Below are 21,017 nucleotides of genomic sequence, written 5' to 3' on the forward strand. Positions count from 1 at the left end.
GCGACCTCATTGCCTTTGGCATCACCACCTCCATTTTTTAAAAAGAAAATAATTTTTTTTGGGTGCAGTCGTTGCCAATGGCGGCATTAGACTGAAGTATAGTTATATAAAACATTCAGAGACCTGATGAAATAATTACCCTTTTAGATTGGATGAAAAAAGTGGTGGTGCCATCCCTCTAGCCGCACCAATTAAATGCTTTTAAAATTTTGATCTATTTGCATGTTAGATTTGTCCCCTTATGAAATTAAATTTAAATAGTCCTTAAAATATATAAAATAACAAAAATAAACTTATTTCAAATTTTATTTAAAAAACAATAAACTTAAAAAATATAAATTTTTATTTAAATTACTCAGATATATCCTCAAGAATTTCCTCAAAGTCAAAAATTCTTATTTAGAACTTGAGAAAGATTTTTAGGGATATATTTGGGTAATTTAAATAAGGATTTTATATAGTTTTGAAGTTTATTGTTTTTAAAAATAATACAATTTGAAAATAGTTTATTTTTGTTATGCTTATATTTTAAGGGCTATTTAAATTTAATTTTAAAAGTGGACAAACCTAACATGCAAATAGACCACAAGTTTAAAAGCGTTTAATTGATGCGACCTTCTTTTATCCAATCTAAAAGGATAATCGCTTTATCAGGCTCTTGAACATTTTATATAATTATACTTCAATCTGATGCTACTAATGGCAACGGCGACACCCAAACAATTATTTTTCAAAAAAAATCGGAGGAGGTGACACCAATGACAATAACATCACCGATGTTTACCGTTTAAAATGGGTCATTTACGTACATCATTTTTAAAGTGGATTATTTAAAAAAAAAGTTTTGGGTATTTTTATAAAAAAAGCCGAAAATCCGGTTGAGTTGGCCTGAAAAAAGTCGGCCAGAGGTGACCCCTCCCTGCTGACGTGAGTTGATGGGATTGACATCACTGTTTTCCGAGTAAAAGAAGGCAATCATCAAGAAATGATGAGTTTTAAATACAGCTGACACAACCCAGTGGCGCTGCCAAATTCAAAACATGTCTGTTTTATTGGGAATGATTAAAAGAAGAGTAAGGCATGAAACATTAAAATAGGAAATTAAATGTCACATATGTCAACTTTAGAAAATGACAAAATTAGATATTGTACTTTGATGTTATTTTTCCAAAAATATTGGAGGAGGGTATTTTTAATCCCCATTTCGATATTGCACCCGCGCCAGCCTCTCCTCTCAACATCTCACCTCCTTTGTGTTTTCATACGGAAATATAAAACCAAGTCTCACTCTTCATTTTCTGATAGATCCAATAAGGCTTCAATTTTCCTCAACCTACACCCACAATTATCCATATTTTCTTTTTGGTATTACATATGTTTCGTTTGCATTTCTATAATCTGACTCTACACCCAAGCGCAAACTTATGATCAATTTTGTCTCTACATTTTTGTTTTCTAGCTGTTGTTTGATTTGATCAAAGGGCGTTTTAAATCATTTCTGTTATTAATATTTCAATTGTTGGTTGTTTTGAAGTTGCAATGAATTCGGATCTGGGTTCTTTTTGTTTTAAAAAAAAGTTGAATTTTGTTATTTAGAATGCTATTAACGTTTTTGGTTGTTGATTGAGAAAATGATGTTGAACTGAAGTGTTTCGTTATTTTTGATGGTAGATCTTTAGCTATTGAGAATGGCGGCATCAACTGGTGGGGGCACGGGATGGTACAAAGGGAAAGTCAAAGCAGTTCAATCGGGTGATTGCTTGGTAGTAATGGCCTTGTCCAGTAACAGGCCTGGACCACCACCTGAGAAAACCATTACTTTGGCATCTCTCATTTCTCCTAGACTGGTAAACCTCAATTAGATATGCTTTTCCTTTTGGCTTTGATGCTGTTGAGTTTAATGATTTACTTGTTTGGATAATGATTTTGTTGAATGACAGTCACTTCTAAACTATAAATTAAATTGGTTAGTTTTTATAGCTGCAATGGCCTAAGAAAAACGAATTCCGTTCACGTTCTTCCCATTGAAGCTTTTTGTTTTTTTCGTCTTATCTTATTAATAGGCCCGCAGAGGGGGTGTTGATGAGCCATTTGCTTGGGATAGCAGAGAATATTTGAGGAATCTCTGCATAGGAAAGGTGCTTCGACTTTTGAATTTTTCTGGTTGTTGTTGTCGTCGTCATAGAGGACATTGGGCTGTTTAGAATAAGAGTGACCTAAATCAATCTATTCTTCACTTAGGAAGTTATTTTCAGAGTTGAATATTCAGTACCAAGCATTGCCCGGGATTTTGGCTCTGTATATCTTGGTGACAAAAATGTTGCAATGTTGGTTGTCTCTGAAGGCTGGGCAAAGGTAATTTTCTTTTCAGTATGTTATAATACGTGAGAAAGGTTATTCTAGTTTTCAACTGAGCCAGGTTTGTACAGGTTAGGGTGCAGGGGCAGCAGAAAGGGGAAGTTAGTCCTTATGTTGCTGAATTGTTACATCTTGAAGAACAAGCCAAACAACAAGGTCTGGGCCAATGGAGCAAGGTTATCTCTTCAGTCCACCACTGAATGTCTTAGTGATTTAGCAAAGAGTAGTTTCTAAGTGATCATAATAATTGTGGGTTGTAGGTACCTGGTGCTGCAGAGGCTTCTATCCGTAATTTGCCTCCATCTGCCGTTGGTGATCCTAGTAACTTAGATGCCATGGGTCTTCTAGCTGAAAACAAGGGTAGGTCAATGGAAGCTATAGTTGAGCAGGTTCGTGATGGTAGTACTGTTCGAGTGTATTTGCTTCCTGATTTTCAGTTTGTGCAAGTGTTTGTTGCTGGTATCCAGGTGCACATTTTAAACATTTTTCTTAAAAAGATTCCATTCACCTTATGATAAACAGATTTTAAAATATCTATAATTTTTCTGTTAATTTAGGCCCCTTCCATGGGTAGAAGGGCTGTTACAGAAACTGTTGTTGAAACAGATTTGACCTCTGATAAACAAAATGGAGATGTTTCAGCTGATGAGCCACAGGCTGACTTAACATCTGCACAGCGGCTTACTGTCTCGTCCGCACCTTCTGCTGAAGTTTCCCCTGATCCTTTTGCACCAGAAGCTAAATATTTTACAGAAGTTCGTTGTCTGAATAGAGATGTAAGTGAATGTATGCTTTAAATTGACTTGTGTTCATGCATTTTGTATAGTTACTCTAAATTCAAGGTTGATTTTGTAGGTACGCATTGTTCTTGAAGGTGTTGACAAATTCAGCAATTTGATTGGATCAGTTTATTACCCGGAAGGCGAATTGGCAAAAGATCTCGCTTTGGAACTTGTGGAAAATGTATGTTCTGGATTTCTTTCTGCAGCATTCTAGCCTATCAATTATGCCAACATTGAATTATGACTGAACTATTAGTTTGTAGTATTCTTTTATTTGGACATTGAATTATTGCTAAACTAGTTTTAAATGCTATGTTATGTACAGCCTTGGTCTATAATCAACCAAATCTTTTATTTGCTTATAAAGCTTCTTTTCATACTAATGTCTTAATAAAACGTCTTTCTTTTCTTGAACTTATGCTCATGTATTCTGAATATTGTCTTGCTCCTCTCTCAACCTAACCATTACCTCTCAAACCAAAGGGTCTAGCAAAATATGTTGAATGGAGTGCTAATATGATGGAAGATGATGCCAAGCGACGGTTAAAGGCTGCAGAGCTTCAAGCCAAGAAGACTCGGTTGAGGATCTGGACAAACTATGTACCCCCAGTCACAAACTCCATGGCAATCCATGATCAAAACTTCATAGGAAAGGTACTAGCAAAAGTTTTTGCCATTAAATTTTCATGTTGTATCGTAACAATAATACAAGGTTCTTGGTTTTCGTAATTAGTTATAATTGTATGGGTTTTTCACAGGTGGTGGAGGTTGTTAGTGGGGACTGCATTATTGTGTCTGATGATTCTATCCCATACGGTAGTCTTCTTGCAGAACGCCGAGTCAATCTTTCAAGCATTAGATGTCCAAAAATGGGCAATCCTCGTAGAGATGAAAAGCCAGCTCCTTATGCTCGGGAAGCAAAGGAGTTTTTAAGAACGCGCCTTATTGGAAAACAGGTTTGGATTTTTTTTTTCTTTAAAATCTTATTTTGGTAGTGCTATGCTATTTAGGAACCCTTATTTATAATTTTTCAAAATACTTTTTGTCAGGTGACTGTACAAATGGAATATTCCAGGAAAGTCACCATGGCGGATGGAACTGTGGCAGCTGCTACACCTGCATCTGCAGATTCAAGGGTAATGGATTTTGGCTCTGTCTTCCTCATGTCCCCTGTTAAGGGTGATGGTGATGATGCTTCTGCAGCAGTCCCATCTGGAACTGGTAACCAGCAGCCTGGCTTGAATGTTGCAGAGTTGGTGGTTGGGCGTGGCTTTGGCACAGTGATAAGACATAGGGATTTTGAGGAAAGATCAAACTATTATGATGCCCTTTTGGCTGCTGAATCACGCGCTATTTCTGGGAAGAAAGGAATTCATTCTGCCAAAGATCCACCAGTCATGCACATAATGGACCTTACAATAGTCAGCAATCCATCCTTTATGTTATTTGTTTTCTTGCTGGCATATTTTCATTTCTTATCTGGATTCTAATTTTCATATGCTATCTTGCCTACATGCAGGCATCGGCCAAGAGAGCCAAAGAATTCATGCCGTTTTTGCATCGAGGCAAGAGGGTTCCAGCTGTTGTAGAATATGTCCTAAGCGGTCATCGTTTTAAGTTGTTGATCCCCAAGGAAACTTGTAGCATTGCCTTTTCATTTTCTGGTGTCAGATGTCCTGGTCGTAATGAGCCTTATTCAGAAGAAGCCATAGCACTGATGAGACGAAAGATCATGCAGAGAGATGTGGAGGTATAGGTTTCTCTTTGAACTGCTTGTCTGCCATTTAGTTTGTTATTCTTTTTACAAATGAATATTTTTTGTACATAGATTGAAGTGGAAACTTGCGATAGAACTGGAACATTTTTGGGGTCTTTGTGGGAGTCTAGAACCAATATGGCAGTAACACTCCTTGAGGCAGGCCTGGCAAAGCTACAAACTTCATTTGGTATTGACAGGATTGCCGATGCGCATCTTCTTGAACAGGCTGAGCAATCTGCTAAGAACCAGAAACTAAAAGTAAGAAGCAGTGCCATCTTTTATCACCATTGTTCATTTGGTAATGCTAAATGAATTGCCTATATTTATCTTTAAACTTTTTCTTTCTAGATTTGGGAGAACTATGTGGAAGGAGAGGAAATTACCAACGGACCAGCCGTTGTTGATAACAAACAAAAGGAAGTGCTAAAGGTGCTTTAGGAACCCAACTAAATAATTGTATTTGAGTATGTCATGAACTGGTGAATAACTTTCATTGCTACTTTCAGGTTGTTGTTACAGAAGTAGTAGATGGTGGAAAATTTTATGTCCAGACAGTGGGAGATCAGAGATTCTCATCGATTCAGAAACACCTGGCATCTTTAAGCATTCAAGAAGCTCCTGTGATTGGTGCTTTTAATCCCAGGAAGGGTGACATTGTCCTTGCTCAGTTTAGTATGGATAATTCCTGGAATCGTGCACTGGTTAGTTCCATGTACTTGATTTTGAATCCTTTTAAGCTTTATCTATGTGTGCATATAATATTGGTGTCTTGTGGCAACAGTCTTTTTCACTAGATAATTGGAACTATGGTTATATCTTATATTTTTTGTGTTGGGGCCTGTTAAGCATCATCTTTGTATGGCATTTCATTCATGTAGTGTTTCACCTTTCACTACTGATTTTTTTATGAATGCATCCTTGGTTTGAGTTGTGAAGATTGTAAATGCACCTCGAGGAGGAATTCAATCTCCGAAGGACAGGTTTGAAGTGTTTTATGTTGATTACGGGAATCAAGAAGAGGTCCCATACAGTCAATTACGACCTCTTGATTCAGTATCAGCTACTCCTGGGCTTGCCCAGTTATGCAGTCTTGCATTTCTTAAAGTTCCAGTGCTTGATGATGAATTTGGTACTGAGGCTGCCCAGTTTTTGAGCGAGCAGACACTAGGCAGTTCACTGCAGTTTACTGCTACTGTAGAGGAAAGGAATACTTCTGGCGGAAAAGTGAAGGGACAAGGAACTGGTACAGTTCTCATAGTAACACTGCGTGCTGAGGAGTCAGAGCTAAGTATTAATGAAGCAATGTTGCAGGTTTGAGCAATAAGGCCCCTTGAATTATTGTGTTATAATATCATGGAAAGCTTATGATTAGTGTCCATGGTGTGTTTTTCAGGAGGGGCTTGCTAGGTTGGAGAAAAGGAAGAGACTTGAAGCAAAGGAGAGAAAAGCAATGCTTGATGAATTGGAGAAGTACCAGAAGGAGGCGAAAACTGCTCGGCGGGGAATTTGGGAGTACGGAGATGTGGACTCTGATGATGAGGAGGATACACTTCCCCCACTTGCAGCGGCTAAGAAATCCGGTGGTAAGAGGTAGTAAAAACCACAAAATCACTTGAGACTTTAAATTAATTCAAAGCGTTGGATTTTATTTATAATTCGAAGAGTTAAAATTAAGAGTAGGACAACCTAAACTAGAAATTGCCATTAGTGAGGGAACAATTTTTTTAATCCCATGTAAATAAGGGGAACGGTAGCATTTGTCCTCTCTTTCCATGCCGGATGTTACAAACATTAGTTTCCCCAAGCCTTTATTTTTGGATATTTTTTATCTAATGCTATCCAATTTTTCTTTTCTGAAAATTTCTAATTGGGACATTCATTACAAAAACCTATCAAAACCATATAATTTTAACCCTAATCTCAAATTTAGTCTCATTGTTTGCATTTTTTTGTTAATTTCTTATTTTGACCTGACTAACACGTTAAACTTTTAAACATGACATACAACAATTCACACATACTTCATGTTTTTTTTTTGTTCTTTATGAATATTAATAAACTTATCAAATAATTTTTACTACTCCATTTCAAATGGTATAAATGGTTTTCTTGTGAAAAGTCTTTTCACAACATTCATTTAACATCACATCTTTAATTTTAGTTTCCAATTTTAAAATAAAAATATTTTTATATAATATTAAGGATAAAATTTATATAGTTTGACCTCGTACCAAATGAATGTTTGGTAAAACTTCAACTATCGCTCCATTCAAATTAAAATATACCAAGTTATTTATTAGACTTGCTTTAATTTTTTATATAATTTAATTATTTATTAGATGTTTATTACACTTTGAATATATATATTCATTAAATATTTATAATGACTTAAATTATTTTTCACTAATTAAAAAATTTAAAAATCATCTAACCCTTTCATTAAATCAAATGATAAATTCTATAAAATTAAAATTTGATTTGATTTTTCATCAATAAAACCCTTCACTTGACTCAAATAAATACCAGATATAAGACATCATATTGGTTGTTGAAGCAGCCCAAACAAAACTAATCAAATATTCATCGATTTTAAAATTATAACATATATAATAACTACACGAGAATATCTTAAATGAAAATAAAACTTGAACAGGCTTTAGAATGATAATCTAAGCCAAAAATATATAAATAAATTAGTACTAAATAATAATAATAATAATAATAATTATTGTTATTATTAGTTTATGAAACGACATTTTAGTTTTAATTTGCTTTGCTGTGGATGTTGTAATTAGAAGAATAGGTAAAATCAGCTCCAGATATTTTTCAATGCTTTTTTTGGCCATTGGACATGTATCAGCAAACATAAATGGTAACAGTAAGCAGACAGAGCTCTGCGGAGTTCCACAGCCTTCTTCAAGAACAAGAAAACTCAAAATGAAAAGGAGCCTAGTGGGCAGCACCAACGTGTTTTATTCGAATAGACATGCCTGCCAGACAATGGGCATGGCATCTTCTCATTCACGCATTACATCACATCAGAACGTGATTCGAAGCCAAGCTACGCTCCTATCTTCAACTTGGATTCTCTCTTAAACTAACGCTAACCTGCCAATGCATTGATCAACATGTTTAAGTTCATCAAATATTGAGTGTGTTTTGTGTTTGTGATTCAGGTCACCCCCAGTTTCTACATCATGTTTAAGATTCCAAAGCATCAGGTTGCTGGTCATCAAGCCATTGATGGAAATCTCGGCCCGCTCGTAGACGATTCAGGACGTTTCTACAAGCCTCTCCAGGACGATGAACGCGGCACCACGGAGCTGGCCTTCTATCGATCATTCTCTTCCAAGCTTCCACATCACATCCGTGGATTCTTTCCTGTTTTCTACGGCACCCAACTTGTGGAGGCCTCTGATGGGTCTGGTTTACGTCCCCATCTTGTCTTACAAGATATAACCTCCAATCACCTTAATCCATCTATCTTGGACGTCAAAATCGGTTCCAGATCCTGGTACCCTGAAGCATCCGAAGATTACATCCAAAAGGCTCTCGAAGGAGACAGATTAACTACTACTGTCACCTTAGGGTTTAGAATATCTGGATTGCAGATATATGAAAGCAAGGAATCGGGATATTGGAAGCCGGCAAGGAAGGAAGTCAAGAGTTTTAGTGCCGATGATGTTAGATTAGTTCTGAGGAAGTTTGTTTCATCAAATCTGGAACCGGAACCGGATTGTTGTTTTGCTTCTACCATATATGGTGGTTGTTCAGGGATTTTGGAACAATTATTGGAGCTGAAAGCATGGTTCGAGGATCAAACGGTTTACCATTTTCATTCATGTTCTCTTCTCCTCTTGATTGATAAAGAATCGGTTTTGAATGGAAGGACAGTACCGTTTGTTGAAGTTAAACTCATCGATTTCGCTCATACTGTGGAAGCTGAAGGTGTTATCGATCATAATTTCCTGGGTGGACTATGCTCCTTTATCAAGTTCGTCTCTGAGGTTCTCACAGATTCCAAAGTATCCACAATCGAAGCTAGTTTTAATTAAAGAACCTGAGAAGTAGTAACAGAAAGTGATGAGTTATCTGTTTCTTGACTTAAAGCTATGAGAGAATGTTGTCAAATAAGTGAATACCTTTGATGTGTTTTCATATATGAATCGGGTTGTGTTTATATTTTCTCAGTAGAGAAGGCCGAAGGGTTATATGAAAAAAAAGACCTAAAAATGGCTAGGTAAGGATGTGAGTCGCCAATGGATAGTATGTCATCTATATATCCATATTATCTTTAAATAATCATCTTCGTCCAATATTTTGCTAAATATTTCAACTTTGAAAATTAAATAAATAAATTGTAAATAATATGGATTCCAATAATAAATTTGGATATCTTATTCCATTATTAAATATAAATAAGATACAATAACAAATTTAGCTTTTAATATTTATATATTTTATCACTTTGCTCATTATTCGCTTTTTTTATCACTTTAGCCATAACCTTTCAAAATTTAGTCAAACTATTTTTTATGGGTGGAAAATCTGACTAAACTATTACAATTTTAATAGCATTGATGTCGCAACTCACATGACATTCTACATTTAATTTACAACTAACACCGATATATTTCCTAAAAGATTATTTAATCAACTTTTTTTTTAAAATTTATTGATTTTTTTATGAATTATGCGTGAACAGCCACATGAGTGCTCATGCCAATGCCATTAACTTTTTACAATTCAATCAATTTTTTGTCCAAAAGAAAGTAATCTGAGTAAATTTTGAAGGTTGAAGGTCAAAATGATAAAAAGAAGAAGAAGAAGAAGAAAAAGAACTAAAGTGACAAAATAGATAAATGTTAGACACTAAATTTATCATTATGCAAATTCTAATAAGGAAATTTCTCTTTCCAAAATCAAAGTAGGATACTATTGCAAATAATAAATAATGAAAGACCCAAAAGATCCAAATCCTTAAAAAGAAAAGTAAATTACACTAGTAGTCACTTAACTATTAGTAAATTTCTTTTTTGATCATTCAACTACGAAAAGTTATAAAATGGTCAGCCAACTATTCATTTTTTTTTTTGGTCACGAACTGCTAAATTACTAATGGAAGGATAGCTTAGCAGGTTTTAAAATTGGTAAATAACAACTTTAACCCTTAACATTTATATATTGTGTCAATTTAGTCTTGTTTCTAAAATATATGACCCTCAATATTTACAAATTGTGTATTTTGGTCTGTTTTGTAGATTTTTTTTCTTTCACTACAGGAGAAAATGTATATAGCAGTGCAAGTAGCGGTGTTTTTAAATGAAACGCCACTAGTTTTTACAATTAGCGTCACTTTGTAACATTATAAGCTAAAAAAAGAACACTACAATAATCTTATTTTGATGTAGTGTTTGTAACATTGAGGGTTAATCTTAAAAGAATAAGAAAAGATAAAATTTATTATCTTTGATTTTTGAGTATTTTCATTTTTAGTATATTTTCAATTAAATTTAGCTTATAAATTTATTTTTTAGCTTTTCAGGTGAAATGGTCACAAAGAAAAGAAAAACTACAAAAAAAAAGTACCAAATTACACAATGTGCATATGTTGAGGGTTAAGTTTTTTAGAATCAAAATTGTAACGACCCAAATTTCAATACTGTTGAAAAACGTAGTTTCAGAACCTCATTTCTGTAAACTAAGCCTGTAAACATAAAACAGGAAATTTTACGAAGTTATTATGAAAACATATTGAAGTTCGATTAAGTAATTTAACTGATAAAGTGGTTAATTAAACTCAGGGACTAAATTGTAAAAGTTTAATCACTATTGAGTTTTAATTTAGAAAAGGCTTGGGGACCTATATAGCAATTATCTAAAGGACCAAAAAGGGTAATAAACCAATTTTTGGCATGAGTGGTTTGCTGTCAAATGTAGTAGTTAATTTGAGTCATTTTCGCACTTAAGGAGCTTATTTTATAGGCAATTTAGTATTTTACATTACATTTCCGATATTTAGTACTTAGAATTAAATATTAGTAAAATAAGTGTTTTTAACACATTTTGTGAGTGAGGTGACCTATTAGGCCGACACGGACCTTAGGTAGTTCTAATATATTCAATTGAGTGTGTAAGGTGAAAGATTAAAGGCCCAATTGATGTGGAAGCAAGGGATGAATGATGCACAAGCTTCCCAGGACGTCAAAGCACAGAATGAATGACACAAGGCAATTTTCACTTGTCGTGTCACGCCATAGAAATTGTATGTCATGACATAGGTCAACTTGCTGCCCAAGGATGCTGAGACTATTTTTGTCCACACAACCAACCTTATATGAAGACCTAAAATATGCCAAATACCTAATTTGGGCTGCCAACACTTCTTTAACAGCCTATTTTTAGTGAAATTAAAAAAGTGGTTTCAAAATCACAAATTTGATGAGTAAATATTTATTTTAGTATTATTTTAATGTCTATGGAATCTTAGTAAGGTCGTATAAAATTTTCATTAAGAAATTTTGAAATTTGCATGCTTAATTTCGTGAAAAGGACTAAATAGTAAAAGGTGCAAAAGTAGAGTTCTATTAGTTAAAGGCATCTATTAGCTATGAAATTAAATTTTTAAGGGATTTATATGGTAATTAAACCATTATTATAAATACTGGGCAAAGATGGACACTGAATAATTGAATTTTTATGTTATAACAAAGGTTAAACTAGTAATTTAATAAATTAAATTAAATTAAAACAAAGTAAAAATGGTAACTTCTAATTTGGTTTCTTCCACTGAATATTGAAGAAAAACACCATTTTTGGTGATTTGAAGGTTCGACCAAGAATTCTCTTTGCATTTGAGTGATTTTTTATCACGTTTTTAATTATTTCTATGTTTTTAAAGCCGTTGTAGCTTAATCTAGCTAGCCTAGGGACTAATTTGCAAAAATGTTAAAGGTTTAGGGTTTTGCCATGAATGTTCTTGCATGATTTTTGAATTTTAATGAAAGATTATGAGTCCTTGTTGTTAAATAAACAACTTTTGTAAAGTGATTTTTGATGAAATTATCATTTAGAGACTTAGTTGTAAAAGTAGTAAAATACCATGATAAATTTGTGAAATGTTGAGTTGTATGGGGTTTTATAAGTCCCTGGGTAATTCGGCTAGCATGAAAAATGGATGAATTTGCATAAATGTCAATTTACGAGCTTAAAAACTAAATTGTAAAGAAGTTAAAATATTAGGGGTAAAAGTGTAAATTTGTAAAAGTATGGATTTTGGATTAAATTGAATAGTATGATTATTAAATGAATTGAATTTGCTTATGTAATCTAAAGCCTCGAATTAGTGATCTCATTTTTGCGTCTTTGTAATCGAGGTAAGTTTGTATGTTTAAATAACATTTTAATGTTATTTTGATATATATGCTATTGTATTGTTTATCATGTCATGAAACAATAGACATCCAACGACATTTTGACAATTATCGAGCCCCATTTGATACAAATGACATGTCATTAGTGCTACCATGTTTCGGGTGCTGGTCTTGAATATCCTATCGATGGCTAAGTTTCAACATTTATTGCTGATACTCATCAGCTTGTGTGAGTGGCATCGTATAGCTTACATTCCAACCGTCAGCTTGTGTGAGCAGAGCCATTTTATGGCTTGAGTGAGCAACGATGTAAAGGAAAAGAAAAAGAATGATTTTGACAATGTGTTTAGCACATTTTATGTGAGCTTTCCCGCGTATCAGATATTATTCTAAGTGATTCAACGGGCATGCAAAGGGAATGAACGGTAAGTGTTCTAATGGTTATGTTATAAACATATGGAAAGGATTATGTAAGCTTTCCTGCGTATCCGATATTATTCTAAGTGATTCAACGGGCATGCATAGGGAAGGAACAGTAAGTGTTCTAATGGTTATCTTATAAACCTATGGAAAGGTATGAAATGATCTATGAATGTATATCTATGTTTATGGAAAGTATGAATCCAATGGCATTATGTTCATGTAAATTTACCTTACCATGTGATAATTCAAGTGAATTATCTGTTAAAGCACTAACAATTGTTATTGATGATGCTCAGGCTTGTGTCAAGCTATTGGTTGGATTGTATCATGTTTAATTTTAAAGTTATACATTGAAATGGTAAGTTATATTCATGTTATATGAACTTACTGAGCATTATATGCTTACGTAGTTTTCTTTCCTATGTTTTATAAACTATCGAAAGCTCGATCAGTTTGGAAGCTCATTGGAGACCTACCACACTATCCAGCGATTATATCGATAGATTTTGATGCTTTGGTCAAGGTTATAATGGCATGTATAGGTGGACTTATGTTTAATGGCTAGTTGATGTTTATGGCATGTAAATGTTACTTTGAATTTGTGGTATTTTTGGCACTTTTAATACATTGTGGTTGGGTGTTAATATGGTCAAGTTGATGCATGATTTTATGACCAAAGTGGTAAGTGATGGTATGTTTGTTATGTGATCAATTATGGTATGTTTTTATATGGAATTAAGTTAGTTGTGTATGGTTGATGTATGGCCAACTATCCATAAGTTTAAATGTGTTTAATGGTTTGTAATTGAGGTGACTTATTGGCATATTATTTGTATAGATTAATGGTTGAGATAGGTGATGGAAATGACTTCATTTTGGCCAATTTATTGTCCATACTGCCCTACGGCACAGTCGTGTGTCCCCTGTAGGTTTTAAAGGTTGCAAGTTAGGAAGTTACATGGTCTGACACACGGGTGTGTGGCTTGGTCGTGTGACCTAAGTTAGAGAGTTACACGGGCACAAACATGGGCTAGGGCACAACCGTGTGTCCCTATTTTGATTGTTCCACTGCCTGAGACATGGGCGTGTATCTCAGCCGTGTGAGTCACACTGCCTGGCCACACGGCCATGTGACCCTTGTAGTTTAAAATTTCTAACTTTTTCCTCAACGTTCTAAATGTTTCCGATTTAGTTCTGAATTCATTTCTAAAGTGTTTCTAAGGCCTTGGGGGCTCGATAAAGGGACAAAGTGCATGAATATGAATGATTATGCTATGTTAAATGAAATGATTGGAAATGTATGTTTTTACATTACGATTTTATGGTAATGCTCCATAACCTTATTTCGGCAATGGATAAGGGTTATGGGTGTTACAACTTCTATAAATAAGATATTAGGGGTTTGATGTAACTAAGTCATCCTAAATGCACTCAAAAACCCTAGTAGTTTAGGAGTATGATAAGATTTGTTTTCTTTCGGCTTTTCATAACTATTTGTTTTTCCTCTTAGAATCAATTTCAATCCAAGAGTTTATTTATATTATTTAAGTATTTCAGTTTATCTATTCTTTGCATTCAATATATTTCTTTATTCCAATCAATCAATTTGCTACTCCGTTCTCCAATCGATATCAAATCATAATTATTCTAATCTCGTTTCTCTTCCACTTCAATCGTGTTCTTCACACGATTTATTCAATTGAGATTATGAATAACATAAGTGGCTAAATCCCTAATGGGAGATTAACGAGTGGATGAGAATGTGATTAACGAAGGATTTAGGGTTTTCCTTATAGGGTTATTGGAATAGATTATATGTTCTTAAACCCTAGACTTGACAACCCTAGGAAGTTATCATAGGCTAGATGAGGTCGGGAGATAAGCAAGTATCAACCAATCGATTAATTAGTTAGACACAACTGGAGTATTTAAATCGATGAAAAAAACATGTGCAGACGATCTACTATCAATAGACGCTCTCGTAACCTCCGTACACGAATCTTGAACTCTATATTCTTCACTTAATGGCATGAAATCTTCAGGTCACTCCACATCAACTAACTCAACAAACTACTGAATCATTTCAGTGTTGAAACTCTCAGTCCGACAATAAAGCACGAACATTGTCTCCACGTCTTCATCGTATACAAGTTCCATCTCGATAAATTTGATGGGATTTGTAACACCCCTAACCCGTATCAGATGTCAGAACAGGATTATGGAGCATTACCGGACTTATATATCAAACAAACAAACATTTCATTTTCATCTCACATTCAAATCAAAAACCATTCTCAAACAATAATATAATCCCTAATACGAGCTCTCGAGGCCCGAAATAGACATTAAAAACAAATCGAGACTAAATCGTGAACTCAAGAAATTTTTAGGAAAACATTGAAATTTTTAAAAAGTACAAGGGACACACGCCCGTGTGGCCAGGACGTGTGGGCATTCGAAATAGGGACACACGACCATGTCCTAGCCAGTGTTCGCACCTGTGTAACTTACTGACTTGGGTCACACGGCCAAGATACATGCCCATGTGCTAGGCCATCTGAAAATTAGAGGGTATACTGACTTGTGTGGACAAAAATAGGTCATTTTTCAAGTCATATTTCTCACCCAAATTTGTACTAACCTAAACACAACCATTTGTGTATGATCAAAAAATAAATAGGCATTCAAACCAACCAAAATCAAGCCTAAAACATGCAATATCATCACCAACAACTATAATGCTCTTATGCACCTCAATTGACCATTCAAAACATGTCAATTATGTTACCCAAAATCCATCCAAATGGTCAACTACATATATGCACCATTGTGTCTAGAACTTAGCATGTATATCTCTTATCAAACTCATCTATATGATACCAAAATACCAATTCATAACTAGCACACACTTAATTGATAAACATGCAATAATTTGACAAGGTCATTTACACATATATATACAACAAAATCTTCCTAAATACAAGCCAATTCAAATGGCTAAAACATAAAAAAAACATATAAGCTACCATTAACCAAATAACCTATACATGCCATTAAAATCAAAATGCATAACCGAAAGTACCAAAGTAGCCGATAGATAGTGTGATGAGATCTCCGACAACTTCCAATCTGAACGAGCTTTCGAAACACTATAAAACACGAAAAATAAAATAGAGTAAGCAATTAAGCTTAGTAAGCTCGTATAATACAGAATTTAACTTACCAGTTAACCACAATCTAGGTAAGAAAATCAAGCATATCACAACTCAATTTGGCCAAAAGCCTAATACATATTCATCAATCAAGTTAGCCATGTAATTCATATAAAAACCGAGAAATCATGTATAAGTTCAACAACCCTTTAAAATTTCATATACATATAAGATTTATGCCATATATCCATATATCATATATAAATCATTTCCATGTAATTCATGTAAACACTTATGCTAGTTCGTAATGAACTCGTGTAAACTCGTAACAAAACTGTGCCCGTTGAACCACTTAGAATATCGTTAGATACACGGGTAGTACACACAAGGTGTACTGAACCGTAGTCCATCAATTCCTGTACATGTATGCTCATTCGAGCTATAAACGGTAAGCTCCTCCAAGATAAAATAATGGTAAGCTCATACGAGCTGAGAATCGATAAGCTCTCACGAGCTACAAATCGGTAAGCTCATACAAGCTGTGGTGTGTCCGCAACACATGCAAGACCTCAACCATAACGGTAACCTAATGACATGTCATTTCCTACAAATTTCTAAGGTTCAAACGGGACTCGGTATTTGTCATACGTCATCGAATATGCATTTAGTATTCTTTCATGGCAATTACTCAATTCAAAAACACATAATTTAATTTAAAACATATAAATTTAAAATTTAATTACAAGAACTTACCTTCAATTCGTTCGAAGAAAATCAATCGATCACTTCAAAACTTTATCCTTTCCCCGATCTAATTTCGTACGTCGCTTTTCTTGATTTGTATAATCAAATTTAACTAATTCAAACTTCATTCTAATCAATTTAGTCCAAAATTTAAGTTTCGGCAAAGTTACCATTTTTCCCCTATATTTTTGACTTCTCTACAATTTAGTCCCTAGGGTCATAAAAATGCAAAGTCATTCAATTTAGTGCAATTTCACTATAGTCGAATATCACTAATGTCCTTAGCAACCCCACATTTCCTTTATTTCACAATTTAACCATAAATATTTCACATTTTTCAATTTAGCCCCTAATTGACAAGTTTATCAAAAATCACTTAACAAAAGTTGTTTAACTCACAACATAGATTCATTTTCTTCCATTCAACTTCACAAAAAACTAACATGTTCTCATGGTAAAACCCTTGGTTAAGCTACAACGATCTCGAAAACATAAAAATCATTAAAAATGAAGCTAAATTATACTCACATGCAAGCAAAGACTTGGCCGAATCTTGAAACCTCTTTAATGGAGTTTCTAAGCTTTATTTTCAGTGAAAAGATAAAACTAGAAAGATGATACTTTGGCTTTTCTTTAGTTTAATTAACATATTTACTAAATTACACATTTAACCTTAAATTAAACCTAAAAAATTACTTAAAAGATGTCCATCTTTGTCCACTAGTAATGTTAATGTTCTAATTACCCTATAAGGACCTCCACTTTAAAGTTCTATAGCTATTTAATACCTTTAGCTAATATAACACAACTTTTGCACTTTATGCGATTTAGTCCTTTTTATCAAATTAAGCATGCAAACAATAAAATTTCTTCACGAGATTTTAATAAGACACTACTAACATGCTGTAAATATTAAAATAATAATAAAATAAATATTTTAACTCCAGATTTGTGGTTTCAAAACCACTATTCCCATTTCACTAAAAATGGGATGTTACAACTCTCTCCCCTAAGGAATTTTCGTCCTCAAAAATCTTACCAAAGAGTAGGTTAGGGTATTATTTTCTCATAGTCTCTTCGGGTCCCCAAGTAGCCTACTTTATCTCTTGACATTGCCAAAGAACATTCAGTAAAGCTATATTTTTGTTTCTTAACTCTTTAATCTCTCGTGCGATAATTCTGATCGGTTCTTCGTTATACGACATGTCAGGCTGAATCTTAACCTCCGTCGAAGAAATTATATGCGAAGGGTTTGATCGGTGCCATCGTAACATAGATACATGAAACGCATTATGAATATTTTCTAATTCGAATGGTATAACTAGTTGATGTGCCACTAGTCCTATTCTCTCGATAATCTCATATGGTCCGATAAATCGTGGACTCAACTTCCCTTTGCAACCAAATCGAAGTATTTTCTTCCAAGGTGATACTTTCAGAAACATTCTGTCGCCAATTTGAAATTTAATATCTTTACATTTCAAATCTGCATACAGTTTCTGTATATCTAAAGCTGCTTTCAAACTGTCACAAATCATTTTCACTTTTTCTTCAGTTTCTCTGGTCAAATCAACCCCGTGTATCTTTTTATCACTAAGTTCGGTCCAGTATAATGGAGTTCTATATTTACGACCATATAAAGCTTCATACGGTGCCATCTTTATACTTGATTGAAAACTATTATTATATGCGAATTCAACCGATGGTAAATATTTTTCCCAGTTGCCTTCGAACTCTAAAACACAGCAACGGGACATATCTTTGAGAATCTGAATCAGTCTATTAGATTGATCATCGGTTTGAGGGTGAAATGCAGTGCTAAAATGTAATCGCGGACCCAAAGCCTCTTGTAACTTCTTCTAAAATCGTGTTGTAAACCGCGGATCTCTATCCGAAATAATATAGACTGGCACTCCGTGTAATCTGACAATCTTTGAAACATATAACTCAGCTAATCTGTCAAGTGAAAAGTCTAGACGTACCTGAATAAAATGTGTGGACTTCGTCAAACAATAACCCATATAGCATATTTCTTTTTCAGTGATAGGGGTAACCCCGATACGAAATCCATCGTAAATTTATCCCATTTCCACCCCAGTATCATCACTGGCTATATAAGTCCTGAAGGCACTTGACGTTCAGCTTTAACTTGCTGGCAAATCAAACATCTGGATACAAAGTCAGAAATCTCACGTTTCATACCCCACCACTAGTACAACTATCTCAAATCACTATACATTTTGTTACTCCCTGGATGAACAGATAAGCTACCACTATGAGCTTCTTGCAAAATTTTCTATACAAGCTCTAGATTCTTTAGTACACAAACTCTACCTCGGAACAATAAACAATCGTCAGGTCTGACCTGAAATCCAAAATCAAAAGTCGACTCACACTGTACTTGTTTAGCTTGCAATTTGTCATCATATTTTTTAGTTTCGTAGATTTGCTGAAGAAACATCAGTTTAGCTTTTAACTAGACTAATATTGAGCCATCATCAGACAAAGTCAATCGTGTACTCATTACTCACAAAGCAAACAAAAATTTTCTACTCAGAGCATCTACAACTACATTCACTTTCTCCGGATGATATTCAATCACTAACTCATAATCTTTCAAAAGTTTGAGCCATCTACGCTGTCTCAAATTCAGATCTTTCTATGACATCAGATACTTTAAACTTTTGTGATTGGTAAATATGTGGCATTTTTCACCGAACAAATAATGTCGCCAAATTTTCAATGCAAACACAATAGCAACCAACTCTAAGTCGTGTGTCAGATAATTCTTTTCATACGACTTTAACTGTCTAAAAGTATAAGCTATCACTTTGCCTTCTTGTATTAAAACACATCCCAAACCGTTCAACGATGCATCACTGAAAATCACAAATCCTTTACCTGACTTAGGCTGAACCAAAATTGGTGCTTTGGTTTACAGTGCTTTCAACTGGTTAAAACTCTGTTGGCATTTCTAAGATCCGTCAAACTTCACATCTTTCTACAATATTGCGTCATCGACGTAGCTATCATTGAGAACCCTTTTACAAATCTCCAATAATAGCCAGCTAATCCTAGAAAACTTTTGACTTCGGATGTGTTTCTTGGTGGTTTTCAGTCAATAATTGTTGAAATCTTACTCGGATCAACTCTAATGCCTTCTGCCAATATAATGTGTCCCAAAAACCCAACTTCTTAGAGCTAGAATTCGTATTTGTTGAATTTAGCAAACAATTGTTTATCTTGCAAAGTTTGTAACACAATTCTCAAATGCTCGGCATGTTCAGACTCGTCTCAGGAATAAATCAGGATATCATTAATAAATACCACAACAAATCTGTCCAAATACGGCCTGAAGATTCTATTCATCAAATCCATAAATACTGCAGGAGCGTTAGTTAACCCAAATGGCATAACAAGAAATTCATAGTGTCCATACCTGGTTCTTGATTGTAACTTTCTTGAGTTGTCAATAATCGATTCACAATCTCATTGATCCATCTTTCTTCTTAACGAACAAAACTAGTGTACCCCAAGGCGAGAAACTAGGTTGTGCAAAACCTCTATCTGTTAACTCTTGCAACTGAGCTTTCAACTCTTTCAACTCTGTAAGAGCCATTCTGTACGGAGCTATCAATTTCGGTGATGTTCTCGGTACTAACTCAATAGCAAACTCGACCTCTCTGATCAGTGGCAACCCAGTAAGTCTTCTGGAAACACATCTGAATATTCACAAACTAGTGGTACTGATTCAATCTTTGATTCAGACACTTTAGTAACCAGTACATATGCAAGGTAAGCATTGCAACCTTTTCTCACATATTTCTGTGCTAGCATAGACGATATCACAATAGGCAACCCACTCGAATTATCTGATTCAATATGAAGAGTCTCACTATTCTGACATTTTAATACAATAATCTTTCGTCTACAGTTTACAATGGCATCATGCAGAGTCGGCCAATCCATGCCCAAAATTACATCGATTTCATCAAACGGTAAAAGCATCAAATCGGCCGGAAAACTGTAACCCTGAGTCATCAAAGGACAATTCCTGCAAACTTTATCAATTATGACATACTGACCTAAGGGGTTCGATACTTTAACCATGAATTCAGTGGACTCAACAGGTAAACTCTTACTAGACACTAACTTTGTACAGACATAAGAATGGGTCGATCTGGGATCAATCAAAGCAGTTACATCAGTGTTATAGAAAGAAAAAGTACTAGTGATAATATATGGTGTCGCTGCATCTTTGCGAACGTGAATAGCGTAAGCTCTAGTTGGCGTCCGTGCCTCGGATCTCACAGCCAAATCCTTCGTTGCACCTCGACTACCACTCATATTTTTATTGTTTTGAGGTGGTCTCCCTCTAGCAGTTGTATTATTCGGCCTCATGGTTTGAGCTTTTTCTTTCTCAGAC

At 34.6% G+C, this 21,017-nt stretch overlaps 2 protein-coding genes across 2 annotated transcripts; both read left to right on the top strand.

Moving 5' to 3' along the window:
• Positions 1-1,564: 1,564 nt before the first annotated feature.
• LOC105788651 (ribonuclease TUDOR 1) lies at positions 1,565-6,759 on the top strand. Its single transcript, XM_012615616.2, has 16 exons — positions 1,565-1,847; positions 2,064-2,138; positions 2,242-2,355; positions 2,430-2,534; positions 2,619-2,825; positions 2,916-3,134; positions 3,214-3,321; positions 3,624-3,794; positions 3,899-4,096; positions 4,190-4,561; positions 4,660-4,890; positions 4,969-5,157; positions 5,248-5,328; positions 5,406-5,600; positions 5,836-6,210; positions 6,293-6,759. Exons 1-16 carry the CDS (start codon positions 1,689-1,691, stop codon positions 6,491-6,493), a joined length of 3,000 nt encoding a protein of 999 aa, XP_012471070.1. The 5' UTR covers positions 1,565-1,688; the 3' UTR covers positions 6,494-6,759.
• Positions 6,760-7,845: 1,086 nt separating this feature from the next.
• On the top strand, positions 7,846-9,201 carry LOC105788652 (inositol polyphosphate multikinase beta). Its single transcript, XM_012615617.2, has one exon. It carries the CDS (start codon positions 8,097-8,099, stop codon positions 8,952-8,954), a length of 858 nt encoding a protein of 285 aa, XP_012471071.1. The 5' UTR covers positions 7,846-8,096; the 3' UTR covers positions 8,955-9,201.
• Positions 9,202-21,017: the final 11,816 nt, after the last annotated feature.

This window comes from Gossypium raimondii, chromosome 2 (assembly GCF_025698545.1).
Source record: "Gossypium raimondii isolate GPD5lz chromosome 2, ASM2569854v1, whole genome shotgun sequence".
NCBI classification, from domain to species: domain Eukaryota; kingdom Viridiplantae; phylum Streptophyta; class Magnoliopsida; order Malvales; family Malvaceae; genus Gossypium; species Gossypium raimondii.

Coding starts and splice junctions, on each gene's coding strand:
- LOC105788651 (XM_012615616.2), top strand. CDS start 1,689: ATGGCGGCATCAACTGGTGGGGGCACGGGATGGTACAAAGGGAAAGTC. Junction 2,535..2,618: donor GTCTGGGCCAATGGAGCAAG/GTTATCTCTTCA, acceptor TGTGGGTTGTAG/GTACCTGGTGCTGCAGAGGC. Junction 3,795..3,898: donor ATCAAAACTTCATAGGAAAG/GTACTAGCAAAA, acceptor GGTTTTTCACAG/GTGGTGGAGGTTGTTAGTGG.
- LOC105788652 (XM_012615617.2), top strand. CDS start 8,097: ATGTTTAAGATTCCAAAGCATCAGGTTGCTGGTCATCAAGCCATTGAT.